This window comes from Drosophila gunungcola (genome assembly GCF_025200985.1).
Source record: "Drosophila gunungcola strain Sukarami chromosome 3L unlocalized genomic scaffold, Dgunungcola_SK_2 000005F, whole genome shotgun sequence".
Classification (NCBI taxonomy): Eukaryota; Metazoa; Arthropoda; class Insecta; order Diptera; family Drosophilidae; genus Drosophila; species Drosophila gunungcola.
Window position 1 is genome coordinate 2548035 of NW_026453180.1, and position 27850 is coordinate 2575884.

General features: G+C 38.1%; 3 protein-coding genes across 28 annotated transcripts in view; 2 read left to right on the forward strand and 1 right to left on the reverse strand.

The window, feature by feature from the left end:
• LOC128259244 (supervillin) overlaps positions 1-17849 on the forward strand; it is a 138095-nt gene extending 120246 nt beyond the window's left edge. For 15 of the 16 annotated variants that reach the window (XM_052991505.1, XM_052991503.1, XM_052991504.1 and 12 more), the window contains 7 exons: positions 366-524; positions 12219-12366; positions 12894-13410; positions 14070-14227; positions 14291-16312; positions 16672-16916; positions 16980-17849. In XM_052991505.1, coding sequence (XP_052847465.1) covers positions 366-524; positions 12219-12366; positions 12894-13410; positions 14070-14227; positions 14291-16312; positions 16672-16916; positions 16980-17219 — 3489 coding nt within the window. In that variant the 3' untranslated portion in view covers positions 17220-17849. Of the gene's footprint in view, positions 1-365; positions 525-11702; positions 11989-12218; positions 12367-12893; positions 13411-14069; positions 14228-14290; positions 16313-16671; positions 16917-16979 lie in introns of those variants that run through there. The other variant, XM_052991523.1, reaches the window with a different exon arrangement.
• On the forward strand, positions 4504-9147 carry LOC128259248 (uncharacterized). 7 transcript variants are annotated; one of them, XM_052991536.1, is made up of 3 exons: positions 4504-4918; positions 7457-7556; positions 7617-9147. In XM_052991536.1, exon 3 carries the CDS (start codon positions 7626-7628, stop codon positions 8580-8582), a length of 957 nt encoding a protein of 318 aa, XP_052847496.1. In that variant the 5' UTR covers positions 4504-4918; positions 7457-7556; positions 7617-7625; the 3' UTR covers positions 8583-9147. The 7 variants fall into 7 exon arrangements, with proteins under 7 accessions (XP_052847496.1, XP_052847497.1, XP_052847491.1 ...); XM_052991537.1 differs by having other exon boundaries at positions 4504-4857; XM_052991534.1 differs by lacking the exon at positions 4504-4918 and adding an exon at positions 6107-6757.
• A 4457-nt stretch (positions 17850-22306) lies between the features above and the next one.
• LOC128259220 (purine nucleoside phosphorylase) lies at positions 22307-27792 on the reverse strand. Of its 5 annotated transcripts, XM_052991472.1 has the most exons (5): positions 27351-27792; positions 26370-26498; positions 24659-24730; positions 23057-23828; positions 22307-22561 (listed from the first exon to the last, which is right to left on the reverse strand). In XM_052991472.1, the coding sequence occupies exons 1-5, from the start codon at positions 27452-27454 to the stop codon at positions 22475-22477; spliced, it is 1164 nt and encodes a 387-aa protein (XP_052847432.1). In that variant the 5' UTR covers positions 27455-27792; the 3' UTR covers positions 22307-22474. The 5 variants fall into 5 exon arrangements, with proteins under 5 accessions (XP_052847432.1, XP_052847428.1, XP_052847429.1 ...); XM_052991468.1 differs by lacking the exon at positions 24659-24730 and having other exon boundaries at positions 27351-27791; XM_052991469.1 differs by lacking the exon at positions 26370-26498 and having other exon boundaries at positions 27351-27790.
• Between the last annotated feature and the right edge of the window lie 58 nt (positions 27793-27850).

Genomic DNA, 27850 nt, shown 5'->3' on the forward strand with positions numbered 1-27850 from the left:
TTTTTAAGAGGCACGTCTAAAAAAATCTAAAATTTCTTACTTACTTTTGTATTTAAATTTTGTACCAAACAATGTCAATAGCATAGTTATTTTTTAAGTACATACTTTAGCATGGGTAATTTTTTTTTTATTACATTCATATATTAAATTTAAATACGCATGGATAGTTTTTCTTTTAGTAGCTATCATATTACAATAATAAACCGAGTCGAACCTATAATAAGTTCCACTGCGAACTTTTCAATGCAGAACCCCCCTCAATTGTATCTTGACCCAGTGTCAATTAAATCGATTCACGTGTGCGCTCATCCCAACCATCCATAATCCATTAAACATAATCCATTATCCATTATCCATTTATCCAGGTCATGGGCCCCGATCAGCGGTCTCTGGTGATCGCGAAGACCGGCTCCATTGCGGAGCGATTGGCGGCGCTGCACAAAAGTGGCGAGGACGATTGGAAAAAGCGCATATCGTCGAAGCGCGATGAAGTCGACGATGTGCACCGTGAAAACTTTGTAAACGTGAGTACTCTTGTGTGCACTTGTATTTTGTATCTGGTATCTGGTTTATCGCATCTGGCAGATAGGTAAGGTTAAGCTGCAACGCATTTGATCGCCCGTGGACCGCAACGGATCCGATCTCGATCGCAATTGCGTGAAAATGGTTTCCTTATTGCTAATCGTTTTGTTTATTAACGTTGCACAGCACACATTTCTCTGCAATTTGTGCATTGTGCATTGTGCCCGTGCCCGTTGTTTTCGTGCTATGCCAACTGGGCGTTAAACCTGACGGCAATGACATAATAATGCGAGAAGTGCAAGTGATACCGATCGCGGTGGTTTGCGGGTGGTATCTGGATAATGTGTGTGTGACTTACATCCCAGGCTGTGTTGTTTGAATAGTAACTTAACCGGATAAGGTGCCTTTTTTTGTTTGAATTTGCCTACATATTTTCCTTATGATTAATCGGAGTGGCTCATAATCCAGATAAGACCGCTCTTTGATTACTAAGCCTGAATACCTGTAAATTGGACCACGGTTGTTGAAAAGTCTACAAAGATATTCGATAAGAAATCAAATCAAGGCTTCAGAAAATGTTCCATATATTGTTGTAATAGCTGATAAGATTTTGCATTATATTTGTTATTTAAATATATAGTGTTTTCTGTAAAAACGTATGCAAAAATATCAAAAAAATATTATTTTCTTTTATTTATATATAATTGCTTTAATTAGTAAATTTCATTAACTACAGCTCCATTTACTCAAAAATACATCTTCACACAATTACTACCATTATCTAAAATTAATATAGATTTAGTATCTTAATTTATTTTTTTTATTTTAAAAATTTGGAAAACAATTTCTAATTTACTTGACAAATTATTTATACATTACGTATACGTCAAGTATACATGTCTTGTACACAGAAAATGTTGCATACTTTCAGTCAGCAATTGTGCACAGCGCCATCTATTAAATGCGTTTACTTTGAATGGCTTCTCAAATGAAAACGAACTTTTTAATTATTTATTTGGGGAAGTGCAAGTTTGGCAAGTTTTTTGTTTTCACTAAGCCACCAAAAAGTTTCGCCTGCTTTTGGCATATTATTTATGGACATGGGCACTTTGCTCGTATCAATTCATGGCTTAAAATCCGATTCCGTTTGGACTGTCAATTAGGCGATCGTTTTTTTAAAGCTGCAGCTAGCTTTTGGCGAAACATGAAGTTTACTGAACTCTCTCCGTATTAAACGGTTACTTTTGGTCCGTAATTATGCGGGTAGACTTCAACCGCCCTTTTCGCGCCCTCCCTCCCCAGTAATCACACTTAATTACTGGGACTCCGCCTCCTTATATATATATATATAGTATATTTACAAGCCATCGTCTGTTGGGAGAGAAAGAAATTGTGAGGAAATCGTGTCATAGCGATCTTCTGACCCACACACCAAACAAAATACATATTATGTTCCCCACTCTCAGGCCAAATGAGTTTTCAAGTGCTGTCGCTTTTGTTATTGTTATTGTGGCTACAGCTGTTACTGTTTTAGTTTGTTTCCAATTTTCTTGGTTGTTTGATGCACTGAAAAAAAGATGTATATTTTATTTTTAAAAAACACATCAAAGAGAAAATAAAAATAACATTTATGTTAATAGTAATGTTGATGTTATTTAATAGTCATGTTATTTTATAAGCCTTAGTTGTGTGTACTTACAAAAATTTCTAACGTTTTGAAAATACAGAAAAAAAATATATTATTTTATTAATGTAATGTAATGTTAATAGTGTATTATTTTAGGTCCAATTTATGATCATCATTAAGGCATATAAAAATTAGTTTTCTGTGTTCATGGCGACAGAACAGTGGGACAAGGTCAATGAGCAGAGCATATATTTAGAGAAGATATGGGAGGGAGTGTCCATTAAAGCCCCTAATTCCCCATAAAGTTCTACCCTCATACTTTCATGCACCACACGACACTTGACGCCCATTATAGTACAATTTATTAATAATTAAGATGAATTTCTGTTCGCTGTTTTCTCTGCTCTGATGCTCTGATGGACTCGAGACACTCTCATATTCATGCGCTGTTTGGCAGCCATCCCAGGTGGCGTATGAGCAATTAGTCTGCCCAACTCTTTGACGCAGTCCCAGAGCGTGTGTCACAGCAGAAAGAAATCTTTCGTAATTTAGCACAATTTATCAGGCCACGATCGCAGAAAGGCAGTCGTTGAGCAGACGAGCGGAGCAAATGAAAATGCGCATAATAAAGAAGGGCACACCAGAGTGCAGAATGCAGAATGCAGCATCCCAGGCATCCAGCGTTCAGGAGTTTCAGCTCCAACAGGGCAGCCACAAATATATAGACAGAGTTGGGGTTTTCTCCGCTCCTGCAGCCTTCACAATTTCTAGGCGGCTGCCAACTTCCATTTTGCCATAATTTTCTAAACTTGCCTTGTGGGCCGTGGCAGCAGCAACATCTGAAAAAGCAACAGCAACTGCAGCCGCAAGATCACACAGTGAAAAAAAATACAGACATAAAAATAGATGGCTCAATTTATCAATTAATTTTATATGCATATTAGATTCAAGGTGGTTTCTTCTTGAAAACATTGCTTGATGATCTATAAACTGCAAAATATATATTCTTATAAAAATATATAAATTATTTATTATGTACATAAGTGGCCATCCTTTTATATATATATTATTTCTTTAAAAAAATATAATAATTTCCAAAAGCCAATTTTGTGTGTAAAGGACATAGTTCACTAGTTCACTTGTTTTAGCTAATTCCTTGAATCTATTACACATTTTTCCTGAATGTATCAACAATTACAAAGTGAAAAAATAGAGATGCTAAAACAAGAGAAGGAGGCGAGCGAAGGTTGCTTTTGGACTGCTTCTAACTGGCAGAAGTTGTTGTTTAGGGGCTACTTCTGGTCTGGTCCATAGCATTTGATCTCTGTCTCGATCTTGAGCGTGCTCATCTTCCAGCTGCAGGCCTCGCCTCATGCTGTTGTAAATTGTTTTGTAAATTTGATATACTTGCAGTTTTTTGTAGGGCTCCTCTGTCTACTTCATTATCATTGTTGCTGTGTGTGGATGTTGCTGTCGCTGTTGCTGTTGCTGTTGCTGGTGTGCAATGGATGTTGCTGCTGTACTTGTTCATTAGTCCATGCCCTCTCAGCATTGTGACAAAAAGAGGAGAAAAAAACAGTAGTAGCCCATGCTGTTTATAAACTTCTAAAATCAATTGTTGCCCTCTGTTTTCTCCGCTTATTTCTGTATTTATATCTGTATCTGTATCTGTATCTGGACGATGTATCTACAAGCTGCAAGAATGCCTGCTTATTGCTGATTACTTTTATTGCTTCTGTGTGTGCTTCATTACTTCTCGAGATAAGGTTGGTTTCATTGCTCTCGTTCGTCTACCTTTTTTTTGTCTTAGCTGCTTTACTATAAGTGCTATTGAATTTTTAGACAATTACATCATTGTCTTTCATGCTGTTGAACTTGCATTGGGTTTATTTTTAGTTTTACTAAATTTAATTTCGCGTTAGGCCTTCTTGGCTGCCTGCTTCGCTGGTGATTCATCTCAGCTTGGGCAGATGTGGACCCAGCCCAAAAATTTCGTTGTCCCTTTTTATGTGGTCACATTCCAGCCACGAAAGTGTACAGAAAATTTGTGTATGCATTGATGATCAATATAATTTGTGGAACAAATAAAAACCTGGTTTAGATAATTTTAAGAAACAAAACTAAATAAAAAATAAATAAATTCTAGATTAAAATAAATAAAATAAATATATTTTAGGAAAAAAAAATCAATATCTATTTTTACCTGTTTGGTAAAACTTTTTTAAAATGAGAAATTATTAAAAACCGAGTTGTTTATGGTCTTCCAAAGTTTGTAAACCTCTTATTTTAGAAGCCTCCTCTTTTATTTTTCCCCTTTTCTGGTATGCCCACAATGATGTTTATTACGCTTAGTTTAATTTAAAAAGCCTCCTTGGCTGACGTCTCCACAGCTCTGCCTTCGTCATTGGAGCTTCGTTTTGCCTCGAAGACCCGGCTTTTGGAAGAATCCAATCCCGACTTCGTCAGTTTCAAACATTTTCACGAGCCAGTATGAATCGCGACTTGAAAGCGAACGGTTCGCAATTCACAATTCGCAGCGGCAATTCGACTTTGATTTTTTGAACTTGCGATCCGATTCGCCTGACTTTGTTGCTTTTATTTTTGTTATTAGTATGCATTATTACTCGGTGCCGGTTTCAATTGACATTAAAATTGATAAGCGGCAAACTAAAAATAAAACTAGAGGCCCGTTGCGGGTTGCATAAAAAGTAATGCGAAGTGGTTTCCTGAGTTGCATAAACTGTCGAATGCAGCAGGAAGCAAACGAAGGTGTTTTTTTGTTTGTATTTATTATTTATGGCTGGCTGCAAAAAGTGAAAAAGTAAAATATGAAATTATGAAAAAACGGTTTAAAAATATCAAAGTGTTTCAAGGCTGGCTATTCCACTTGTGTGCACAGCGCACATTGAGAAATACATTAAAATACGTACCCACCCACCTGCAAAACGAAACTTTCTCAAAGTGCGACTGTCAAAATAAAATCTTTGAAATGAAATCTCCGATGTGACCGCAATCTCTTTGGCCATTACAAATCGTGTAGACGAGATTCGGAAACAGACACAGAAACAGAACCCACGCAAATTGTTCAGAAATATGCATTTCACTTTATTCAGTGCAAAGTCTGTTTTGAAATCTAAAAGGCGCAACTGTTTGCTCATCTACAATGCACTGCAAATGTCTATATTAGATGGGAAAAATGTACAGAAAGATGACACAAATTTCTGAGGGGCGCAAAATCAACAACTAGCAATTAATTCCCATAAATCACAAAAGAGGCACCCGAGTTGTCGTTGTTTTTGTTGTTAATTCGTGCTGTTCTATATTTGGTTTATTTACCTACGTGAGCTGTTTGCATATGTCGCGTCTCTTGATAAACCTGGCAAATAATAATGAAGATGCTACTAAAGAACGCAGTTGAAATGTGGAAACCCCTGCAAATATTTGCACATTTAAACGGGAATTAAAATACTTTCGGAAAAGATAACAAGTGATAGCAAATTATTATACACTTTTTTATAAGAAAATTTGAGATTTAAACTCGATCCAATAAATATGAACCAGTTAATTTACAATTCTAATTCGATGATAAAAAATATATATTTTTTTTTAAAATAATTATTAGCGATTATTATAGTTATAAATTATTTCCACTGGATAAAGTGAATCATTAAACATAATCGCTAACAATTATGAAAAAAAAAATATTTAGATATTCATTTGGTTTTTGCGTGTATCATAAGAAATATTTATAAACTAAACCTACTGGATAAAAGATTAAAGATTGTATTATGCATTATTCAAAACATAAAAAAAATATATTAAAAGAGCGAGTAGTAGATGTTTACGGGTCACTGAAACTACAAATTAAGAATTATAAATTAAAGCATTCAAAACATTTTAAATGAAATTGAAGCAGACTAAAATAGGAGCTCTGAAAAAAGGTAATGATTAAAAAATTAAGCCTTAAGGGTTAAGGTTTTCGCTGAAAGAAGTTCTTTGAAATGAAAGTTGCCCATTTGCTGGCTCCCTCGCACCCGCACGTTCTTATCAGACATAACAAACTACTTGACCCAAGGAGACCCAACCAGAACAAAAAAAAAAACAACACAACAACAACAACAGCATAACAGCATCATCAGATTGCCAAACCGAATTTCTGCGCAAGTGCAGCAGAGCAGACCTCTCATCTCCTCAAAGGAGGGAGCGAAAGGCCAACAAACTTGACGAAAAAGAGAGGAGGGCTACCCCAAGAGAGAGAGAGAGAGAGAGGCAGAGGCAGAGCTCCAAGAGCGACGCGCGCAACTTTCGTTCAGTTTTTGGGGAGCAGTATCGTCGAATGTCGTCGGCATTTAAGTTTAAAACGAGGAGCCAAAGAGAAGAGATCGACCGCGAGGCGCAACGGAATACAAAAAGCGTCAAAGAAATAAAAGAAATACAAACCGAAGCTCATAAAACAAAAAAAAAATTGAAAACTAAATAAATAAACAAAGATCGGGATATCGAATGTCGGGCCAAGATAAAAATACGCACAACTTCAAATATCAATATAAATATTAATGCAAACTGCAGCGGAAAGTGCAAAACGCAGCGGACACCACTTGACGAAAGGTGTGTGGGGATTTAATCCTTAATAACAGTTACGAAAAATAATAAAATACAAGTACATATAAATAATCTAGAAACTTTGGATTTGATTTTGCAATGCTTTCATTGCAAATAAATAGCCAAATTAAAAATCAAATATAAATAAATAAAAAACTTAGGATTTGATTTTGCAATGCTTTAGTACTTAATAATTAAAAAAACAGGCAAACAAAATAATAAAAACAAACCAAATATTTATAAACTTGAATTTCAACAACAAAACAATTATTAAAATAAAAATTTGTTGTTTTATATTAGTTGAAAAGGACTCCGAAAACCTTTCTAAATAAATGTTGATGCCTGTTAATATTTTTATTAAACAATCAAACCAATTTATAATAACTTAAAATAAAATCAATCAAAAAATTAAAAAAAAAAGTGTTGCAAATTCAATTCTAGAGTTAAAAACATTTTGAACTGCTGACAAGACACTTAGAAACTAAATAATCCGATAAACCAGTTTTTAAACACAGTGATATTAATATATTATTCAGAAATTGCAAAAACATGAACAAAAGAATTATACCAGTCACGGAAGGCATTGCTAAATAAATAAAAAGCTTAAGTAAATATTTTGCAATGTGTTCCGTTCTGCAAAAAAAGTGAATGCCAGCCATACAAAAATATATAAAATATTCCATTATTTAACCAATCCCCTTGTAGAGTGATGTGATGTCATAATAAAACTTTGCCCTTATCGACAATAATACAACAAAAAGAAGAACAAAAAGAAGTGCAAAAACGATATCAGTGGAAAAGCGAGGTAAAAGTTAATAAACCCCGCCAACGAAATCGAATTGCAATTTGTGATAATAACCACCAGGCGAGAAGCATGACGGACTACATGGATTACCTGGAAAGGGCCTGGGAATATGCGGAATGGCTACCCTATGTAATGGTCACCTACGTGCTCATCACCCTGCTGCCCAAGTCGCTGATCCGGATGAAACGCTTTGCGGATGCGGACTACGAGGCGAATAGGAACAACTACCATCGCTGCTACGGTCCCGAGCTGTGCTGCCATGTGCTGGCCCAGGACAAGGTGAAGCCCAAGGCCAGGAAGCCGGTGACCCGGGTTTATCCCAAGCGACAGCAGGTGGTGGCGCCCAAGGTGGAGCACCTTCCTCCGCCAAGTCCGGCGCCTGTGAAGCGCAGCAATGTCACCAAGATTGCCCGAATGTTCGAGACGGGCAACACGCGACAGGTGAGCCGAGTGGCACCTGTTACCCTGCCCGAGATCCGCATGTTTGGAGCCAGCAATGAGGGATCCAGGGACTCAACGCCCTGTGCCTCGCGAAAAACCAGCATTGCAAGTCAGCTGACGGCCCAACTGCAGCACATTGAGCAGGCCATGCACTCGATGCACTTGTGGCAGGAACTGGAGGAGGAGTCGCCCAAGAAGTCGCCCACATCCCACAGCGATTGGGAGCCCATGGCAGTGCCAGCTTCGAGGCGTACCCGGGGTACTTCAGCCACGCCCTCCACGGCATCACCACTCTCCAGTTCCCCGGAACCAGAGCACTCAGCATCGCCAGCGCTACTGAGGAAACCACCTTCGCTGTGCCTGCAGACCAGCATGGAGGACATCTTCCAGGTGATTGCACGCAGTGCCGAGGAGCCAGAAGATTGTCCCGATTGCCACTGTCTGTCGCCGGTGACCTGCATCGATGATATACTCTCCGAAAGGAGGTTCTCGCGTCCCCTGTCCGCCTACTCCATCACCGATCTCCTCAACGAAGAGCAGGCCTCCTGTGTGGAGGAGACCACCTACATCAACGAGACCAGATGAGGGAGAGGGATACCCACCCACCCCGTCCAGGGTCATTTTAAAGTGCCATCCCCAAGGGCTCAGATGGAAGACTTCAGGTCCAGGCGCTTTTGTTCAGGGAACAAAGCCACGGGAGACCTTGCCAAGCCTCAGTTTTCCTCAATTTTGTTTGTTTAATCGGCGAAAGCTTAAGCAAATCAAAGTAGAAAGTCTAAAACTCAAGTCGCAATTGGCAATCCCTGCCTGTACTTAGAAAACCTTATTAAATGTATACAAGTTTGTATTGTCCGGAATCCAGAATCCTAAAACCCAAATTGTAATTGCCAAGCATCTCATTAATAAGTAGAGAACCGAACTGCTAAACTAATATGCTGATTGTATGTATTAACTATTAATGAATATGAATTTGTATGTATTACCCATAAATAAATATGAATTTGTATGTTAGTATTACTTATTGTTAAATGTACTATATATGTTATAAATACAAATTGTATCAAATGCAACACCTAATTATATTCGTAATAAAGAGAAAACATTATATATTTTCGTATGCACAGCTGCTAAAAGCATTCGAACAATTTTAGATCATTGTTGATTATCTATTATTTGCACTTTTACACTGGGAATACAGCAGGTAGCTTATTTATTTTCTCCATATTTTGAAATATTTTTCGTGCTACTTAAAAATGAAGTAAGTTTTAATGAATGTTGATTATAGTCAAATAATTGAGACTTTACCCAAAATTTCCTTACAACAGGATGGAAAGTTTTCGGTTTCGGATCTAAAATCTACAGATAAAATCTTTTCGGAATCGCTAACTTTTATTCTCAGTGTTTTTTTTTATTTTTTTGCGACTAGTGTTATTTATTTTTTGCACTTTTACCCTGGTATAGCAGCTGCTAGCTAATATATTTTGCAGTTTGGCAAGCGTCTTAACCATCGAAGCGTGTCTTTAGCCCGAAACACAATTTGTCAAATAAATTGACGCAAATCAAAACGTTAGAGCGATCATTAATTATAAATTGGGAGATGGGAAAAGCATTCACCGCAAAATGATTGTGATGTGAGGTAATTTCGTTGCTGTGGCTTTTGATTTTTGATTGATTCGATGGCGAACGAATCACTGAAGCGGATTAAAAGTAAGGGCAGAGCTTAAAAGATATAGATACCCTGCGGTGAAAGGTCTCTGGAGAGATTTCCCCAGAACATTGAACCAACAAGTGGCCAGTGCAATAAAAAACAAGAAAGAATAATAAATATGTCCACAGCTGGCGACCTTATCAATCTCTCGAGTTTATGCGGCCGCACCCATGGAACCATAGATTAAGTAGCTCTCAATGGATACATCAGTTCCGTGGAAAAATTCCAGTTTATTTATCCACAATTGAGCTGCAAACTAAAAGCCAGATGCCCACGCATTGAACTTGGCCAAATAGTAAATGGCAAGCTCTATAGTAATTTGGCCTAATTTGTTTTCGCTTGGCTTGCTTTAGTTTTACCGGTTGCCAAATTCCCGCCAAAAAAAGAAACATGAATATGTTCATATGCTAATTTTAACATTATCTGTATATATATATATATATATATATAAACTTTTAGCGCATGCAAAAACCAAATGTCAATAAGGCAACGCAAATAAGCACAACAAAAGTCAATAAAATATTATAAATTGGCCTTTATTGGTTGAGATTCTGTGGCGTCATACCTTTTGGTTATTGATTTTTTTGGTTCTCTTCCCAAATAAGAATATTCAACCTTTCAGTTTCACATCACATCATCGGTTAATCAAATTGTGGCCGCGCTTTGTTTTCCTTGTTCATTAGTCCCCTGCTTTTACCCAGTTTTCATGTGTGTTTTATCAATTTATACATGGGATGATTCATTCCGACAGTTTCGTATTCATTGATAGGCGCCTATGTATGACACATGCTGAAATTCAAGAGAAATATACTCGTGTTGAGGAAAGAGTTGATCAGGTCCTCAAGGTTGGCCACTGTTTTTGTCTTTTCGAGTGCTGTGATTGACAATGAGAGCTTTAAATTATCATAATTAATGGCAGTGCAGTATTAACCATAATATTTACAGGTGAGTTGCGAAAGACAGGGGCGCACAAACATTCCTAAACATTGCTTAATCAGATCAAACATAAGTCCAACAACATTTAAACAAGATAACACGATTATGAACTTCACCCAAAGACACAGTTTTTCGGTCAGATAAGATTGGTTGGTCAAAACATTTTATCGCTATTCCAGTCACGCCATATAACTTATTTATGCTTGAAGCCCATGTAAACACATTAATTAAGTTTTTGCTTTGCACTGACAGTTTAGCAATGTAAACAAAACAAAACTAAACAAGGTGAATGCAGGGGAATAAATTCTAAACGCTGAACGCCACTTCAAATATCGAAAAGCTATTGGTTTTCTTATCTTTCCGCGGAATTGAGAGTGCAAAACACAAGGAGAAAAACAAATATAAAAAAAATGCGGAAGCAGATTGTTGACTTAAGATTGCTTCGTTATTGAGGATAATAAAGATACAGAAAAATAAATGAGCAATTAATGTTTACATATCTAAAAACTTTACATTAAAAAAATTTGATAACATTAAAAAAAAAGATAATATTTAAGAACTGTGTTTAATCAGTTTTTCATTCACAAATGTATGGTCAAATATATATATATTTTTTTAAATCTTTGAATGAAACACTAAGTGTATAAATACATAGTTTTCAAGCCTTCAATTTTTCTAAAGATTAAAGCATTATCCCATTTGTTTTTTCGAAACCATGGTTTCAATTAATAATAGTTTTTATATTTAGTTTAATTCAAAATATATATATATACATTTTTTTTATCGACATTAATGTTATTAATCCAATAATTCGTTTCAAGCCTAAAAATCATTATTTCCAAATACCTTTCCTAAAAAAGACTTGGTTTTATTAAAATAAGGAGCAGGATCCTTTAGTTTTTATATCTAACACGAAATGAAACGCCTAGGAAACTACCCAAAGAGGTAAAGTTTTGGTGGTTTAGCACACTATAGACTGATATTCCGCAGTGCAGCCTTATCTAATCGCATGACTCGCACTGTCTCCCAGTCGAGCTCTCCATCCAGTTGGTGGGTCTATAGCTCTTGAGAGCTCTAGACCTGTAGAGCTCTAGAGCTTCGAAGGTGCGCAATTAGCCAGGCGGCGATTGGCAGTCGCCAGATTGGCATTGTGCTGGCTGGCAGCAAAAAAAAACCCCTCGAGTTCCCGATGCACATTTACATTTGCGCATCCATTGCGGGTCACTAATGGAGCGTACTTGGCACTAAACCCCTTCAGATTTCGAGGTGTGCCAGAGGGAAATGCGACGCAGCAGCTGGAAAATCGTTAATCGCTAATAATAAACAAACATGGAAAAAGTAAAACTGGTAAAAGCTTGTTCCTCACACCAAAAACTAAGTTGATAAACAGAAGCAGCCCAGTGAGTCATCGAAATTGGGAACAACCCATGGTTGTTGACCATATACATTTATTCGAGGCTATTAAAATGTGTGTTAATTTCTTTATAAACGCGTTCATATTAGGTGCTTAGAGCACCAGTGTGGGAGGTTTAAAATTTTGGAAAGTGAATGTAATCATGGATTGTTTTGAATTTCAGGAATCGCTATCTTTGGCCCACTCGCTGTCGGACAAGCCACTGCCCCCCTCGCCATTGATTTCCATACCCAGCAGTTTGGAGGGCGGCAAGGTCTCCGATCGTTTGAGCAAACTCAAGTGCAACTCGGAGAACTGGAAGCAGCGCATTGGTAAGTGTTGGTTATAACTTAGAAGCAGTGTTGCAAAAGGTACTAGTTTTTTGGCTCTAGGTAAGGTACAAGGTATTTGAGAAAACAAGTACCTAGGCAAGGTAAAAGGTACACAGTTTGTCAAGTATCTAGGTTACGTAAAAGGTACAAAACGGGTTAAAAAAAAAACCATTTTGTAAAAACATGCAAAAGTATACATGCACATATGGTGGAATTAATTCTTCCTCAAGTTGCATTGAAATGTTTTATTTTTTATTAGCATTTTTATTGAAAGATAATTTGAAAGGAAAATAGGTACAAATATTTAAGTACCTAAATACCTAACATATCATATTTTAAATATAAATACAAATCTTTACCTAGGTAAGGTAAAATGTAGCCTCACATTTTCTTAACTAGATAAGGTATAAGGTGTCAAAAAACAGTACTTAGGTACGTACCATGAAACAAGTATCTAGGTACACCCCAACACTGCTTAGAAGTAACTCCAAAGAAACGTTATTAACTTGGTTATTAATTCCAAACAGAGCAAACCGATGCCAAGAAGTTCACAGTCGCTGGCCGACTGCAAAAGAAGGCCCAATCCCCCGTGGAGCTGCAATTCGAACGCTCCGCCAATGATGCGGCCAAAAAGTGTCCCATGCTGGAGGTGCGCAGTGCCAATCAGCCGCAACTCGGTCTGGCCAAGAGCCCCTCCATGATGGTCACTTCGGGTAACAGCAACAAGAGCGCCGCACTGCGAAGCTTGAGTGTGAATCCCGAGGAGGAGGTGCCCGCCAGCCTGAGTCGCTCCAACAGCAGCAGCTCGGATTCTTCGGACGGCGAACGCAGTGCACCGCAGAATGCCAAGCAAAATAAGGAGCTGGCTAACAACAAGAGTGCCGCTGCTCCCACCAATGTGGGCGCCAGGATCCAGGTGCCGCGGCTGGACGACAAGGAGACCTTCGAGAACTTCTTCGCCTCGAAGCCCAAGAAGGAGGAGGCCGAGGCCGGAGGTGTGCAGCTGGAGATCAGCGCCTTCGACGACATCAAGCCCACAGAGCGGTGAGTTATGCTAAAGAAATCGAACTTCTATAGTTTAGACTTATCAACACAAAATTTTAAGAGGTTTTCTCGGGCAAAATTATCAAAAAATAAGATTAAATTATATAAATTAAAGTCATAATAACTCTTAATTAAATAAAACTTATAATAAGTTTGACTTAGCAAAAAGCTATAATACACTCATTAAACAAAATAAATAGTAAAAATATTTAAATTAAATTAGCGAAAATTATTTAATTTCTGTATTAATTAAATTAATTACATTTATCAGTGTTAATAAAATGTTATGTTAAGTATTTTTTTTAAGAACAACAAAAAACTCTTTCGATGTTATTGTTCTATTAAATAGTAAAGCAAACAATGACGAAAATTATTTTGTATAGTTTTTTGCATTTATACGTTTCCAAATGAATTACCTATAATCACTAGGGTTATATTATCATTTTGGCGTTACTCTAGTGAAAAGCCAAATAACAATATATGATATGTATTTCTTTTAAAAGTTACAAAACTATATTTTGTAGAACATTTTCTTTTACCAAACCATACTTTGCTGATTCACTTTTCATAATAATACGTATAACCATTAAATAAATAAATTCAAGTAATAAGCGAGAATGTATTCAAAATTCTAAATAAAAATTCCCCTTTCAATACAGCCTGGTGAGCAAGCGCCACGTGCAGGGTCCCAAGGGACGTCGGGCCGCACGCAATCCTCTCAAGAGTTTGGCTGCCCGCGAGGACATCACCTCGGAGTACACGGAAATGCGGACTGGGATGGCCGAGCGGGAGCTGCGACGCCTCAAGCTGGAGTCATGTAAGTGAATCACTCAGCTCTTAGTCCCAAAACCCATCTTAAAATCACTCTATCCATGAACAGATGGCCATAATGCCAACCTGGCTGCCGAGGCCATTGCCGGACTGGCCTCCATTGAGGACTTCAAGTCGGTGGCCCTGCGCTCCTCGGCGATTCCCCTGCAGCAGATGTGGCTGCCGCACAAGCCGCTGATGCTGCTCCATGTCAAGGGAAGGACCCATGTCCAGACGCGTCTAGTGGACCCTGTTTACACCTCCCTGAATCGAGGTGATTGCTTCATCCTGGTAGCCGGATCCCAGCTTTTCCGCTACGTTGGCTCCTTTGCCAACGTAATTGAGATCTCGCGCAGCAAGAAGATCTGCGCTGCCATAGTGGAGAACAAGGATTTGGGTTGCACGGCTGCCCAGGAGGTGATCCTCACCGATGGCAAGTACTTGAAGGAGCGCCAGTGGCGTCAATTTTGGCAGCTGCTGGGCAAAAAAGAGGATGACCCCGCGGAAATAGCCGAATGCGGTCATGCGGATGAGGACGATGTGTTCGAGAGCAGTCTGATTGAGACCAACAAGATCTACGAGTACCAGGACGAGGCCCTCGTGCCGCTCGACAAGTTCTGGGGCTGCATACCCAAGGTGGACATGCTGGACACGCGAAAGGTGCTCGTCTTCGACTTTGGCAGCGAGCTGTATGTGTGGAACGGCAAGAATGCCCCTTCGGATGCCAAAAGAGCAGCCATGCGACTGGCCCAGGAGCACTTTTCAGCCGAGAATTCAGCGGACTATGCCGATTGCTACCTGAATCCCCTCAACTATGCAGCCATAGTGGGTCGTCGTGAGCACAACAAGTATGCCAAGAGATGCCCTCAACGTCCGGAATGGTGTGTGCTGGGCAAGATCACCCAGAACATGGAGACGGTGCTGTTCAAGGAGAAGTTCAGCGACTGGCCGGAGCTGGAGAGGGAGGATCTGGAGAAGGATTACCTCTCCAATGGTGTGCACATAGTGCGCTCCCTGAACGGCAGCGCTTTGCACAAGGGCGAACCCTACCAGGAACCGAATCTGGTGCTGGAGCAGGCCAATCTGGGTCGCGGCAACTTCTACTACGACACGGACACCATGCGGCACTTTGATGTCATAACCAAATCCACGGACAAGTGGCAAATACACGAGTTCAACTTTGATGCGGAGACCAAGCGGGAGGACTATGGCCACTTCTACTCCGCCGAGAGCTATATAGTGCGCTGGATCTACCAGATTTCGGTCACGGTGCGAGAGCTGAGTGGCAAGGTGTCGAACAGGAGCACAGTGGGACGCGACAGGTGTGTGTACTTCACGTGGCAGGGCCAGGACTCGAGTGCCAACGAGAAGGGAGCCGCTGCTCTGCTCACCGTGGAGCTGGACAAGGAGAAGGGCGCCCAGATGCGTGTTTCGCAGGGGGATGAGTGCACGGCCTTCGTGCGCCTGTTCCGGCAAATGTGGCAGCATCGTGGCCGCAAGGAGCAGTGCCTGGAGCGACGCAGCCAGTGGCGACTCTACCAACTGCAGGGCAATGTCCAGGAGGAGGTGCTCTTGAAGGAGGTGGACTGCCAGTCCAGTCAGTTGCGATCTCGCAGCTCCATGCTGCTAGTACATGGCAGTCAGGGCAGTGTCATGGTCTGGCATGGATCAAAGAGTGCCCCGCACACACGAAAGGTGGCCCTGGAGGCGGCCCAGGATCTGGTCAAGCAGTTGCCAAAGGATCTCTTCACCAGCGAATCGGCCAGCTTGAGTGAAACAGAGGAAGGTTCCGAGGAGGAGCAATGCCAAAGAGCCCTGGGCTTAAAAGAGCATAGAGATGCCTATGGCAGCCTCCTCAAAGCCACCGCCAAGTCATTCGATTACCAAATAAGGCTCTTCAACTTCTCCAGCACCCAGGGCGTGTTCCAGGCTCTCGAACTGAGCGATCCCCTGCGCTGTCAGGATCTGCACAGTCCGTATCCTTTCAGTCAGGCCCAGCTGTACAATGCCAGGCAGCCCACCATCTTCCTCCTGGACGATGGCGACGAGCTGTGGCTCTGGATGGGCTGGTGGCCCCTGGAGGATGTTAAGTGTGAGTACCTATGTTGTTTAAACTAGAGCGCATAAAAATAGGAATTTGTTTCAACTAAAACTACTAAACTGTTTTAAACGATCAATATGTTATCCAAAAGTATAAACATTAAATAAATTTATTTAGTTATTTTTTAATTGAAAAATATTTATCCATTAAGATAAAAAAAAAGCTAATTAAATTTCTTTTCTCTGAAAAAAAGTACTCTCATAACTCTGAAAATGTAGGAAAATACTAGTTTTCTAATTTGGAAAGTCAGTCATTAAAAGACAGTCATCTTTAGGACAGAAAAAGAATGTATCCGAAATACTTTAAAGTTTCAAGTTAATATTTATTTAATATTTGTATTGTTATTCTAGTAAATACCGATGAGCGAAGCAGTCCCACGAACGACAACCGGGCTGGAGTAAATCGCTGGATCTCAGAGAGACGCGCTGCCCTCGAGACAGCCGTCGACTATTGGCGTGCCAAGCACGGCGAGAGCGAGGAGCCCTTCCATGGGGTCAAGGGTCAGGTGGTGTGGGCCGGCCTGGAGCCGCTGGCCTTCAAGGCACTGTTTCCCGACTGGACAGACCGTTCGGACGTGAGGGAAATCAACGAGGAGGTAAGCTGAGTATCCCTGTTCCATATACAGTATTTAATATTTATTTGCTAACCCCGCCTGCAGGATGGACGAACGGATGAGCCCATGAGCATCGGCACAATGCTGGCACAAATGACACAGACCGAGTATCCGCTGGAGGTGCTGAAGGCGCGTCCCTTGCCGGAGGGAGTGGAGCCCACGCGACTGGAGGTCTACCTCAATGCCGAGGACTTTCAGGTGGCACTGGGCTGCAGCCGAGCGGAATTCGAGCAGCTGCCCATCTGGAAGCAGACCAAGCTGAAGAAGGAGCGTGGGCTCTTCTAGGAGAGAGGCACAATGCAACTTTATAGACTTGAACACAATTACAATCGCAATCGCAATCACAACTAAACACAAATACAAACGAATCACTTTTCTAAGCACTTTTTGTAGGCGGCGATGCTTTTGCAACGGACACAAAACACAGACACAGACAGATCTGAACTTTCGTATTCTATAGGCCTATATAGTATAGCATATACACACGTGCGCATATCCCCATGTACTCTCTATTTTACACACATTACATAGCCTTTATATATGTAACGACTATTATACAAGTGCACGATGCCAGGCAATAAATTTCAACTCGCTTCATTCGATTGCTGTTTCGGATGGCGGATAGTTTGGAGCTTTCGATTTTACCTGTACATAAGATTAAGTTGAGTTATTTTATTATTATTTTATTTTATATCGATTTAACGAAATTGCATTTGTTCAATCTCTGCAAAAGCCAAAAAAAAAAAGGAAAAAGAAACTCAACGAGCTCTCTCGTTATTTAATTGTTTTCAACTCTAAATCATTTTAGTGCTAGCTTTATTTTCCTAATTTTATAACTATGTATTTGTGTTTTATTATGTTTAAAACTATTGCTTATATTTAATTTTTATTAAATAAAATTTTATTGTATATCAAGTTTTTGTTAATATTTTCTTTTCTTTGGGTTATTTGGTTAAATTTTGGCCAAAAACAAAATCCAGCCCAATAGCTATTTTTGATGGTAAACTTTCGGCGTAAATAATTTATATAATTAACAATTACTAATTGGTGGAGAAATTGGTCATTTTGATCATTGCATTTTTTTATGTGCAGCAGATAATGTGTATTTTGGGAAAATACTTTATTTATTCCTAGGTTCAACTTTCAGCAGGATCCTGCAAAAATTATCCTCGTGGTTGCTCCGTGATAAGAAAACAGTTCTCCAGCTTAGACAATTTTTTGCTAACGAAGCAAAATATTCTAGGAAATAAATATGACTTAAAGTCTTAATGGTCTGTTTAACCACTGACTTCTATTTGATTTTTAGGGTGAAACTAAGTTGTAAATGGGCAGAACTAAAATTTTGTTGTGTACTTTTGGGCGCTGTTTTGCGCAATAATGTGAACAGTTTGAGAAGCGCTTGACGTTTGTGCAAGTAAGTATTGAGATCTGTTCGGTGCCCAAGGTATTGTGCACTATTCTTACTTTAAGCCCCCGCTGCAACTTATGATTTTACCGCAAAGTTCTAAAAAACCATAATAAAGTGTTAACTTTAATAATAACAGTATAGTGTCTTATATGTGGTTTTGAAGAAATTTAATATGTAACTCTAAATTTGGTTTGTACTATAACAAAAATGCTACCAATGCTTAGTTGTAAAACGACATATCTTCGCAGTGCTCTAAACGACACATTTCATGCGGAGATATGTCATTTGAAGCCTCTCCCCCAGTAAAAGTCGTTTTTATAATTTAATATGTATTTTTTTTATTTAATTTAAGAATCAATAGATCCAAATTAACATATTACAAGAACGCGGTTCGGAAACCAGGATCAGTGTTGTCGAAAAAACCTTCGGGGATAATTGTGCCGGACTTCAGTGTTGTTTCTCAGGCTCTCCAGGATTCAGCAGTCGTCGGATCCCAGATTTCCACTGCATCAACGAGCAGCAAGTAGTAAATACATTTAATACAACAATCTAACCTTAAAGAATGTACCTACAAATTTATTATTAAGTTAAGCTTATTTTCTATTCTTATGCATTAATAGTTTACTTATGTTAATACGTTGTTAGCATACGATTTTTCTACGTCCTTACTTTCCAATAAAATATAAACTTATATATAATTTAAAAATGTTTTCATTGGGATTCTATAAGGGGTAAAATTATTTGTTTTTTTCGAAATTTTATTTAACCCAAAATCATTTTATTTTGAAATTTGATCCAACCCAAAATTTTTGAACTGTGAATGCCAGTTTGTTGGAAATTTTATGACGAATTCAACGAGGTATGGCATTCCAACATTGAACCATTATATTGCATAGTTTCGATCAAAAAACTGCAATTTAAACTCATTTTTTAGAGGACGCCAATTTTAGCATTTTTTATAAGGGGTACCATCATTATTTTTTTCGAAATTTGATCCAACCCAAAATTTTTGAACTGTAAATGCCAGTTTGTTGGAAATTTTATGACGAATTCAACGAGGTATGGCATTCCAACATTGAACCATTATATTCCATAGTTTTGATCAAAAAACTGCAATTTAAACTCATTTTTTAGAGGACGCCAATTTTAGCATTTTTTATAAGGGGTACCATCATCATTTTTTTCGAAATTTGATCCAACCCAAAACTTTTGAGCTGTGAATGCCAGTTTGTTAGAAATTTTATGACGAATTCAACGAGGTATGGCATTCCAACATTAAATCAATATAATTTGTAGTTTCGATTAAAAAACTGCAATTTAAACTCATTTTTTAGAGGACGCCAATTTTAGCATTTTATATAAGGGGTACCATCATCATTTTTTTCGAAATTTGATCCAACCCAAAATTTTTGAACTGTGAATGCCAGTTTGTTGGAAATTTTATGACGAATTCAACGAGGTATGGCATTCCAACATTGAACCATTATATTTCATAGTTTCGATCAAAAAACTGCAGTTTAGACTCATTTTTTAGAGGACGCCAATTTTAGCATTTTTTATAAGGGGTACCATCATCATTTTTTTCGAAATTTGATCCAACCCAAAATTTTTGAACTGTGAATGCCAGTTTTTTGGAAATTTTATGACGAATTCAACGAGGTATGGCATTCCAACATTGAATCAATATAATTTGTAGTTTCGATCAAAAAACTGCAATTTAAACTCTTTTTTTAGAGGTCGCCAATTTTAGCATTTTTTATAAGGGGTACCATCATCATTTTTTTCGAAATTTGATCCAACGCAAAATTTTTGAACTGTGAATGCCAGTTTGTTGGAAATTTTATGACGAATTCAACGAGGTATGGCATTCCAACATTGAACCATTATATTCCATAGTTTCGATCAAAAAACTGCAATTTAAACTCATTTTTTAGAGGACGCCAATTTTAGCATTTTTTATAAGGGGTACCATCATCATTTTTTTTCGAAATTTGATCCAACCCAAAACTTTTGAGCTGTGAATGCCAGTTTGTTTGAAATTTTATGACGAATTCAACGAGGTATGGCATTCCAACATTAAATCAATATAATTTGTAGTTTCGATCAAAAAACTGCAATTTAAACTCATTTTTTAGAGGACGCCAATTTTAGCATTTTATATAAGGGGTACCATCATCATTTTTTTCGAAATTTGATCCAACCCAAAATTTTTGAACTGTGAATGCCAGTTTGTTGGAAATTTTATGACGAATTCAACGAGGTATGGCATTCCAACATTGAATCAATATAATTTGTAGTTTCGATCAAAAAACTGCAATTTAAACTCATTTTTTAGAGGTCGCCAATTTTAGCATTTTTTATAAGGGGTACCATCATCATTTTTTTCGAAATTTGATCCAACCCAAAGTTTTTGAACTGTGAATGCCAGTTTGTTGGAAATTTTATGACGAATTCAACGAGGTATGGCATTCCAACATTGAACCATTATATTCCATAGTTTCGATCAAAAAACTGCAATTTAAACTCATTTTTTAGAGGACGCCAATTTTAGCATTTTTTATAAGGGGTACCATCATTATTTTTTTCGAAATTTGATCCAACCCAAAGTTTTTGAACTGTGAATGCCAGTTTGTTGGAAATTTTATGACGAATTCAACGAGGTATGGCATTCCAACATTGAACCATTATATTCCATAGTTTCGATCAAAAAACTGCAATTTAAACTCAGTTTTTGGAGGTCGCCAATTTTAGCATTTTTTAAAAGTGGTACCATCATCATTTTTTCGAAATTTGATCCAACCCAAAGTTTTTGAACTGTGAATGCCAGTTTGTTGGAAATTTTATGACGAATTCAACGAGGTATGGCATTCCAACATTGAATCAATATAATTTGTAGTTTCGATCAAAAAACTGCAATTTAAACTCTTTTTTAGAGGTCGCCAATTTTAGCATTTTTTATAAGGGGTACCATCATCATTTTTTTCGAAATTTGATCCAACGCAAAATTTTTGAACTGTGAATGCCAGTTTGTTGGAAATTTTATGACGAATTCAACGAGGTATGGCATTCCAACATTGAACCATTATATTCCATAGTTTCGATCAAAAAACTGCAATTTAAACTCATTTTTTAGAGGACGCCAATTTTAGCATTTTTTATAAGGGGTACCATCATCATTTTTTTTCGAAATTTGATCCAACCCAAAACTTTTGAGCTGTGAATGCCAGTTTGTTAGAAATTTTATGACGAATTCAACGAGGTATGGCATTCCAACATTAAATCAATATAATTTGTAGTTTCGATCAAAAAACTGCAATTTAAACTCATTTTTTAGAGGACGCCAATTTTAGCATTTTATATAAGGGGTACCATCAACGAGGTATGGCATTCCAACATTAAATCAATATAATTTGTAGTTTCGATCAAAAAACTGCAATTTAAACTCATTTTTTAGAGGACGCCAATTTTAGCATTTTTTATAAGGGGTACCATCATCATTTTTTTTCGAAATTTGATCCAACCCAAAACTTTTGAGCTGTGAATGCCAGTTTGTTAGAAATTTTATGACGAATTCAACGAGGTATGGCATTCCAACATTAAATCAATATAATTTGTAGTTTCGATCAAAAAACTGCAATTTAAACTCATTTTTTAGAGGACGCCAATTTTAGCATTTTATATAAGGGGTACCATCAACGAGGTATGGCATTCCAACATTAAATCAATATAATTTGTAGTTTCGATCAAAAAACTGCAATTTAAACTCATTTTTTAGAGGTCGCCAATTTTAGCATTTTTTGTAAGGGGTACTATCATCTTCCGGGCATTTAATTGTGGTCAATTTCGCAGCTTTTTGATAAAAAAGCCAAAACGCAAGTTGGTTTTTGAGGACTTTTCATTTTATAAATATCTTTTATGGCCGCTCTAAAACTACATTTTTGAGTTTAAATGAATCCGTAAACAATTGGCATTGTATCTCTAGTTTATTTTACATAATTAAATTTAGTTTAACTATTCCCTAGGCTTATACTGTAAGTTTTGGGACAATCCGTGTCAAGTGAGTCTTAGATGCGATTCTAGTGAATTAACTACTGTTAAATTTAAAATCCAACGCTATGTCCTCGTTCGCTGTCTAAGCGGATGCAGAGTGGATTTCCCGGATAAGTCGGGCCACCAGTTCGCAGCAGGCCTTCTGCCTGTTCTTCGCCACAGCCATTACCTTAGTTGGAAGAAACAAATAAGAATAAAAGTTTAATAAATAATATAAATTATTTTAAATCAAGCTAATTAAATCTTATGATAAAATTTGTTTAAGCTAATCCTTTTACAAAAGTTTGTATTGTCCAAACTATTAATTAAATTAATAAAGTACTTTGTTTTATGAGAAGTTTTATGTTTTGAATCCACGCGAATTCACGGAGGGTTTTTATATCAATGTATAAACAAAATGAAACCCGAATTTAAATTTAATTGTAAATGCTGAAAATGCCTTTATAATCAAACGCTTTTTAATATTTACTTAAAGAAAAAATCGAAAAAGTTCACAAGTAAAACTTTTAAGAGGTTTTATGTAGGTGGTATTTTTACAACCAATGCTTGTTTAAAAAAAATAAAACCGAAAATATACCAATATCAGAATGTTTTTTCCTTGAAATCCTCTATTTTTTTATGTCAAAAATTTGCCTTTTTTCCCATAGTGCAGTGCTCTACTTACCTCATCGTGGTTGGCCTCCTCGTCCTTCTTGTCGCTGTACTCGGTGGCACACTTGTTGGTGATGAGGCTGAAGGCGAACACCTTCATGTCGCAGTGCCGGGCAGTGATGACCTCGTGGACCGTGGACATGCCCACCGCATCCACGCCCATCATGCGCAGGGCCTTCAGTTCGGCAATGGTCTCGTAGTTGGGTCCGCCCAGACAGGAATAGACGCCCACATGGATGTTCGACTCGATGCCCATGGCCTTGCCAATTTCGATGGCCTTGTTGATCAGGTCCTTGTTGTAGGAGTTCACCAGAGCGGGGAAACGGGGTCCGAATCGCGGATCATTGGGTCCCTGAAGCGGTGAGTTGCCAGCGAATCCCAGCATATTGACATGGTCGTGCATCAGCATAATGTCGCCCACCGCGAAACGCGGATTAATGCCACCCGCTGCATTCGTGGCAAACAGGTACTCCACCCCACAAAGCTTCATCACGCGCACCGGCATCGAGCACTTGGCCAAGGGATATCCCTCGTAGAAGTGGAACCTGCCCTGCATCGCCATCACAGTTGCGCCCTCGAGTGTGCCGACCACCAGCCTTCCGGCATGGCCCTCCACTGTGGACACCGGGAAATTTGGGATCTTCTCGTACTCAAAGATCTTCGGATCCTGAATAATATCGGCCAGAGAACCCAGCCCAGAACCGCAAATTATGCCGATCTTGGGGCGCATTCCGGAGCCCTTGGTGATAAAGTCGGCAATCTCCTCGATGACCTCATAGGGATACCTGTTGTAAGTCAACATATATAATTAGTTTTATAACTGGTTATAAGTTATATATGTTTTAAAAACAAAGATAGCAATTTGAGAGACAAAAATAATTATGATTTAGTACACGGTACACAGGCAAGAGATCTTTTTTATCTGCTCGCCACGATGATTAACAATATACTGAAGAAATGGAACTCCCAGAGGGAACAACATCAGTGGACGATACCAATTTAACACAAAAAATGGACGGCAAATATATAACTTCCCTAGAGAAAATTTGTATCAAAACAAAATATATATCTTTCCAATCAGTTTGATGATGATATGATAGGAGAACATCACAAAATTATACTTTGAACAGTGATAAATCTGAGAAATGTGACTTCATTTTCTGAAGATTTTTTACAAGGAAAAAATGAGGAAACACACATTAATTTAGCGAAAAAAAAACTATCAACCAGTTGAATTATGTTTTAATATAAATAGATTTTAGACAAGAATAATACAGAAGAGGACTATTCGGAAAGATCAGTTTATAATGAAAACACATTAAATTTTTTGTATGAAATGATAGGAGAACACTTTGAACAGGGAAGAAGAATGAAATGTATGTTGCTTTATCGATGATATAAACTGTGTAATAACGAAAAAGAAATTAATTATAAAAGATTATCAACCAATTTAATGATGTTCTTAGCGAAATACAAAGACAACAAAGAAATTCAGATTTTGGAGAATAATTTTTTCTTTCACTGCCAATTGTATTGTAATGAAAACAGATATTCGAATATATTCGATGACCATTGAACACAAAGAAACAAAACTCGGAGGAATTGGTCTACAAACGTGTCTTCGTTGAGAACCCGCAAGGCTCTTAACTCTTCAGGCGTAATTTCGCATAGGATTTTTCCATTCCCGCTGTAATTATTCAAAGAAATTGTTTTGCTGAGTAGTGGCCAAAAAGATTAATGATATACAGATATGAAGCTGAAATATAGGCACTGCGAGATAAGGACCCCCTATCATTTATGGTTTATTTCTGGAAAATCACAAGAATGTGGTTACTATTATCGAGTAAGTTAAAACCAGCAATTAAGATCTATTACAGCCATAAAGAATTCAGCTGGTTCGAGGCTTAATTGCACGAACTTGAACTGCAAGTCGAGTAATGTTAAGATGTTGTTACCAAAACTGATCTCTGATGACCCCCCACGTGTTTGTTTTCGGATCAGTTAGGATTAATTGATAAGCAGCTGATGATGACGCTGTGTATTATCAATATTACATGGGGAAAACAAAAACAAGCCCCTGAAAAGAAAACATTAAGTGCGTCATTAAGATGAGCGCCCATAATCACGCATAACTTACATTAATTGGGAACTATAATCCCATTAATAAATTGCTCTTTCGGTAGCCAGACATTTATGGAAATTCGATTGGAACACGCGACGCGGCATTTTCGCCGCCGCTTCATCAATATTCAGCAAATTGTGTTTCGTTTCCATCGAAACGAAAACAAGTTTCGAAACTAATCAATGCGGCAACATTTTTTAGTCGCGTTCTTTATCGGACGGACCATTTGCCAATTACTCGTATCTGTAGACAAGATTACGATGTGGAGGCCTGTGTCAAGATCAGGGAACACACCCGCTTTCCACAGCCAATCACCGAGGGCCAATTCCCCAATTAACTGGGCCAATAAAGACTTACCTAAGCGGTTGGCATTATTTGCCTTTTATCAGCAAACGGTTTGGTGCACAGAAGAAATACAGCATGTTATTACAAAATGTTTAAATAATTATTGAAGCTGTTCGAAAAAAATATATCTCCTTTATGTATGTAAGTATGTTAATAACACTTTATAGAAATCTATTTACTGAATAATAAATAATTGAAATCATTAAAAAACATTATGAGATGATTTGGAAGTATTGCAAATCTTTTAAAATAAGGAATCTATAAGGACTTCATTTTTTAAAAACAAGAAAACTACAAAGAATTCATAAAACATTTACTGAAAAGCTCATGTTTTATATCTGTTATAAGCATGTTTTATTTCCTGTGTAGTAAACGGGAATGAACCCAAGCAGAGCCACTTCATATAATCGTATGCAGATTAAAGATTTTTCGAATGGGATTTTAATGACTTGCCAGCGTCGAATGACGAAAATTGATAAGGTTGGAATACTGGAATGTCTTAATTTAAAATTTAAAAGATCCAAGTTGAGCTCATTTCCAGATAGTAGAGAGCGGGAAAGATCAAGGGCAGAATCTACCTCGGGCATTTGAAATTCGATCTAGGTTTCTGACTAAAGTAAACATAGATTCAACTTACAGCTTACTTTCTGGAGTGGCTATTATTTGTGACCACTTGCCAGGATCATTGATGGCGGTTTTAGTGCCAGCTTTGCCTTTGGGATTCGAACAGCAATCGGTGTTACACATTTTTAAGCCAAGGTTTGTAGTTTTGGGATAGGTTTTGAAGGGAAAAATAACTGACAGGAAAGGCAGAGGCTATTTAAGCCAATATTGGCTGGGTAATAGCCTTAAAACTTACAGCAGACTTTGTGGAGTGGGTATGATCTTCTCCGTATTCAGACTCCCGGCTTTGGCTCCTTTCTTGTCCGTACAGGTGTTGCCCTTTCTGGAGCCACCTGGTCCGGAGCAACAGTCGCGGGAACACATTCTGCGGGTTATTAAATGGTCTTAGCCCCAAAGCATAGGCACTTGGCAGCGAATTTAGGACGGAGCTGGTGTCTCTGAACTTGGATTTCCTGTAGGCTGGCGGGAACACGTGTGTTCTGTTCTGGGTTACTTATTAAAAAAAAGAAGGAAATTGAAGCTACTAGCCAGGCCTACTGGACAACCAAGGCCATATCGATTTGGCTCCTCAAAAAGCGGGTCAGAAAAGCTTTTAAGGGAATGGGGGAAAAAAGGGACAGGTGGCGCAGTGGGGTTAAGGCAAAGCCATAAAGCATCGAAAGCCAAGCAATATTGGAAGTTTCAATTAAAGTTGATTGTAGTTAACGAGCCTCTGGCGTGAGGTCCATCTACACAAAAAAAAACTACACAGATCTAGTTTTGATGAAGTTCCATATTATTTTGGTACGCCCAAAAAAGAAGCTCAAAGTTTTATTTTTGTTGTTGTCTTAAAAATAAACTAAAGACAGTATTGAGGTACAAGTGTTAATTCAATACTAAATGATATAATTTCTACACCAAAGAGTCTAAACTCTAGCCTAGGCCCTAACTTTAAGCCACATAAGTATTATTCTGTTACTTTTGTGGTATTAATTTAATACTCATCTTATTAAGATGATACCCAATAGTTTAAAAAGCATGAAACAATAATTTACTTTCCATTACAATTCTTTTTTGGGTGTATTGATACTAAGCGTGTTACTTTTGAATGTTTTCATTTTTCAAAATGAACTTCACATTATTTAATGGAACAAAATTATAAGTTTTTGTTGACCTGTGATTAGTTTTTTTTCAGTGTATATAATAATACCCCCTTTATAAACTAACCCCCACTTACGTGGGATTCTCCTGGGCTATGTATTCCGCTGACTTGTTTCCATTGGTGCTTCCATTGGTTCCATTTGTGGTGCCATTGCCATTAGCCACCTTGTAACCCGTCATTGTGCAGATGAATATGCTTTTGTTCAATCAATGAATATACACTGCAATTATATAATCGCCTTGGAAGCGCTTCTTCTGGTTATGCAAATCAAACTTTCGCGCTTTAAATTATGTTTAAATCGCTGGTCCACGTTTTATTTGCTTTTTTTTGCGAATCAAAACTAATTTAGATATGTGGCAACTGGAATTTCTTTTGTAATCTCGTTAGGTTTCACAAATTTGTTGTTTTAGAACTCGATGATACGTTTACTCTATTTGAATTGGTATATCTCCTTCGCGTTTGTTGCCTGCTCGAGCGCTGATTGTTGAGTGAACGCTGCCGACTAATGGACGAGGGCTTATAAACTGGAGGCACGACGACGTCGCTGCTTCAGGAAAAGATTCTGAATTCTGAAT